The sequence below is a fragment of the Apaloderma vittatum genome, unplaced genomic scaffold (assembly GCF_000703405.1).
Source record: "Apaloderma vittatum isolate BGI_N311 unplaced genomic scaffold, ASM70340v1 scaffold13802, whole genome shotgun sequence".
Lineage (NCBI taxonomy): Eukaryota > Metazoa > Chordata > Aves > Trogoniformes > Trogonidae > Apaloderma > Apaloderma vittatum.
The window spans coordinates 27,983-30,978 of NW_009704289.1; the positions used below are offsets into that span (position 1 = coordinate 27,983).

The 2,996-nt window shown below is 49.4% G+C and overlaps 1 protein-coding gene across 1 annotated transcript in view; it reads left to right on the top strand.

Annotated features, from left to right (window-relative positions):
• The window catches only part of SCN8A (sodium channel, voltage gated, type VIII, alpha subunit), a 37,648-nt gene that overhangs the window by 19,902 nt on the left and 14,750 nt on the right, over nt 1-2,996 (top strand). The window contains exons 13-15 of the mRNA XM_009865005.1: nt 972-1,210; nt 1,603-1,776; nt 2,096-2,452. Of these exons, the coding sequence (XP_009863307.1) occupies nt 972-1,210; nt 1,603-1,776; nt 2,096-2,452 (770 nt within the window). The remainder of the gene's footprint in view (nt 1-971; nt 1,211-1,602; nt 1,777-2,095; nt 2,453-2,996) is intronic.

The window sequence follows — 2,996 nt, forward strand, 5'->3', positions numbered from 1 at the left end:
TCAAAGTCCTGCTGTCTCCTGCAATAAAATTGTATGAAAACTAAATATACTTAGAAACAGAGCAAGGTTCTGCTGCTGCTTCCCTCCTGCGCAAACGCCTACAGGCTACAGTGCTACGGTCCTCTTTTTTAACTTTAGAAATTCCAAGGCAACTAAATACTAAGCAACCAGAGAGCCAATGAGAAGGAGAGCGCAGTGGTCTTTTCCCTACCCAGACAAAAAAAATAAAACTTGAGCACGAACAGCTGTACAGCCTGAATGGAACCATTGCAAGGCAGGGAATCGAGGGGGAAACTCCTGGTTTGGGGTTGTTTTTTTTTTATTCCCCCTATGCACTTTAAATAAGCCAGTGTAAAAAAATGGAAAGAACGTCATGTTTGATTTCTGTAAGTGGATGTGGTTGCCCTTAATCACATTATTCCTGTTTAAAATCCTTTGCAGCGTTTTGTCATGTGTTTCCACTTCCAGACCGTGTCTGCCTTCAGCGCAGAATCCGTTCCGGTTATTTAAAAACTGGCACCACCAGCAGTTTAGAATCCATGACCTTGGTTTCAGCCGTTCTACAGCGATCAGCTCCGAGTTCAATATATCCCTTCATTTTGAGCAATTTGGGTTGAATCCCGGCCCCGCGGGGCCGTTGCCCGGGTGTGGAGCCACGCCTGCTCGTGCAGATGGTCCAGAGCTCTTGCACGGGGACGAAGGGGAGATCGGCAAAGCTCCTTACCAAGACGCGACCTGACTCCTCTGTCGTGAGGCTCAGGGCTCGGCAGCTCCTCATCTTCACCCGTGGCCAAGCAGCCCGGAGTTCTTTGGAGTGTTTCATGTCCAATGTGTCTTTGGCCCAAGAGTATCGGTTATTGTGCGAGCAGGGAGGGGTTTGGGACAGGGTTTGAGCTGTGCTGACCTTAGACAGACCCAGCAGCCTTGGAGGTGAAGACTGACCCTGCTGCTGTTTTGTTTTGTAACCGCAGAGCTGGAGGAGTCCCAGAGGAAATGTCCCCCTTGCTGGTACAAATTTGCCAACACGTTCTTGATCTGGGAATGCCACCCGTACTGGATCAAGCTGAAGGAGATAGTGAACTTAATTGTGATGGATCCTTTTGTCGACTTGGCCATCACCATCTGCATCGTGCTGAACACGCTGTTCATGGCCATGGAGCACCATCCTATGACCCCGGAGTTTGAGCACGTGCTCTCCGTCGGAAATCTGGTAAGGCAGAGTTGTAACTCTTCCTCACAGTTTGTAATTCCACACAGTTTGTAAATGCAACTTCGACTGAAACTCTGTTCCAGGCTGCGGAGGACACGGAGCGGCGTGAGCTCGCCCTCCCTGTAGTCTGAGCAGCTCAGGCTGCTCTTCCCTGGTCAGAACTTGTTACTGCTTAAGGCTCCATCGCTTCATTCCTGTGTGCCCGGGTGGGGCGGTGACATTTGTGCTGCACTGGAGGAGACGAAGCGGTTGCAGCCAAGCGCGTGGCGTTGCACAGGCTGTGCTGGAAGTGGCGTGACAGAAACTGCCTTGTCTGATACTTTGCCTGGAGATCAGAAAATGAACAAAAGCGAATCTTTGCCTGTTCTTTGTCTCTCTCCTCCCCGCTTCAGGTTTTCACTGGGATTTTCACAGCGGAAATGTTCCTGAAGCTCATTGCCATGGATCCCTACTATTATTTCCAAGAAGGCTGGAACATCTTTGATGGGTTTATTGTCTCCCTCAGTTTGATGGAGCTGAGTCTGGCAGATGTGGAGGGACTTTCTGTGCTGCGATCTTTCCGATTGGTATTCCACATTCCAGTTCTCTCTCAGTGCTACTAGCTTTCTACACGTTGCAGAGTTCACAGAGCGAGGGGGAAGCCCCACACTTTTCCATGGGAAAGGGAGATCACCGCGTGGGGGGTAACTAAGCACATGATACAGGAGGCCAAAATCAAAGAGAAGTTGAGCATTCCCTGCTCCCACTGACTTCAGTGGCGGAAGCGTGGGCTGATGTTTATGTCAAATACGAGGTGATTGATGTCTAGAAAGTTCTGTCTGATTTTCCTCTTCGTTTAAGGTGAAATTCAATTAAGTGGCATTTGTCTGTTTTGGTTTTTTGTAGCTGAGAGTCTTCAAACTGGCCAAGTCCTGGCCCACTCTGAACATGCTGATAAAAATCATCGGTAACTCAGTGGGTGCTTTGGGGAACTTGACCTTGGTGCTAGCCATCATCGTGTTCATCTTCGCTGTGGTGGGCATGCAGCTCTTCGGCAAAAGCTACAAAGAGTGTGTCTGCAAGATCAATCCGGAGTGTGAGCTACCCCGCTGGCACATGCACGATTTCTTCCACTCCTTCCTTATTGTCTTCCGTGTGTTGTGTGGGGAATGGATTGAAACCATGTGGGATTGTATGGAAGTAGCAGGACAGGCCATGTGCTTGATTGTCTTCATGATGGTCATGGTCATCGGAAATTTAGTGGTCAGTACATGGTTACTGATGGGCTTTGTTGGTTGCCTCTGGGTGGGGTAGGACGCGGGGAGGCCCCAGCAGTAGGGCGTGAGGATTTGCGAGCCTCTTCCAGCGCTGTTGGGGTCCTTCATGGCCTTTGAAGTCCTCTTGACTTTGGTAGGACGATATTAAGGATGTGCTTTGCGTGATTAAGACCTTAAACAGTTGCCCACGAATAAAGCATCCAGGCACCAAAGCACCACGAATAAAGCACATCCCAGTAAAAGCGGGAGGTACAAAACCCTCGGTCAAAGGGGACAGACCCGTGCCTTGCGTGCCTAAAGAAGCTTGAAAGAAGCAAAACCTCGATTTTCAAATGCCGGGAGAAGAAATAATCTGGTGCGCAGGGGGAGGTCCTGAAGTGTTCAAATCAGGTTGGAAGTTTCTTGGAAAATCTGCCCACTAGCTCAATCATGAGGTAGAGTTGTGTGCAGGAATCAGCTGGTGAATTTGCACGGCCCGTTGTGTGGGAGGTTAGACTAGATCATGATGTTTCCTTCTGGTCTGAAATTTT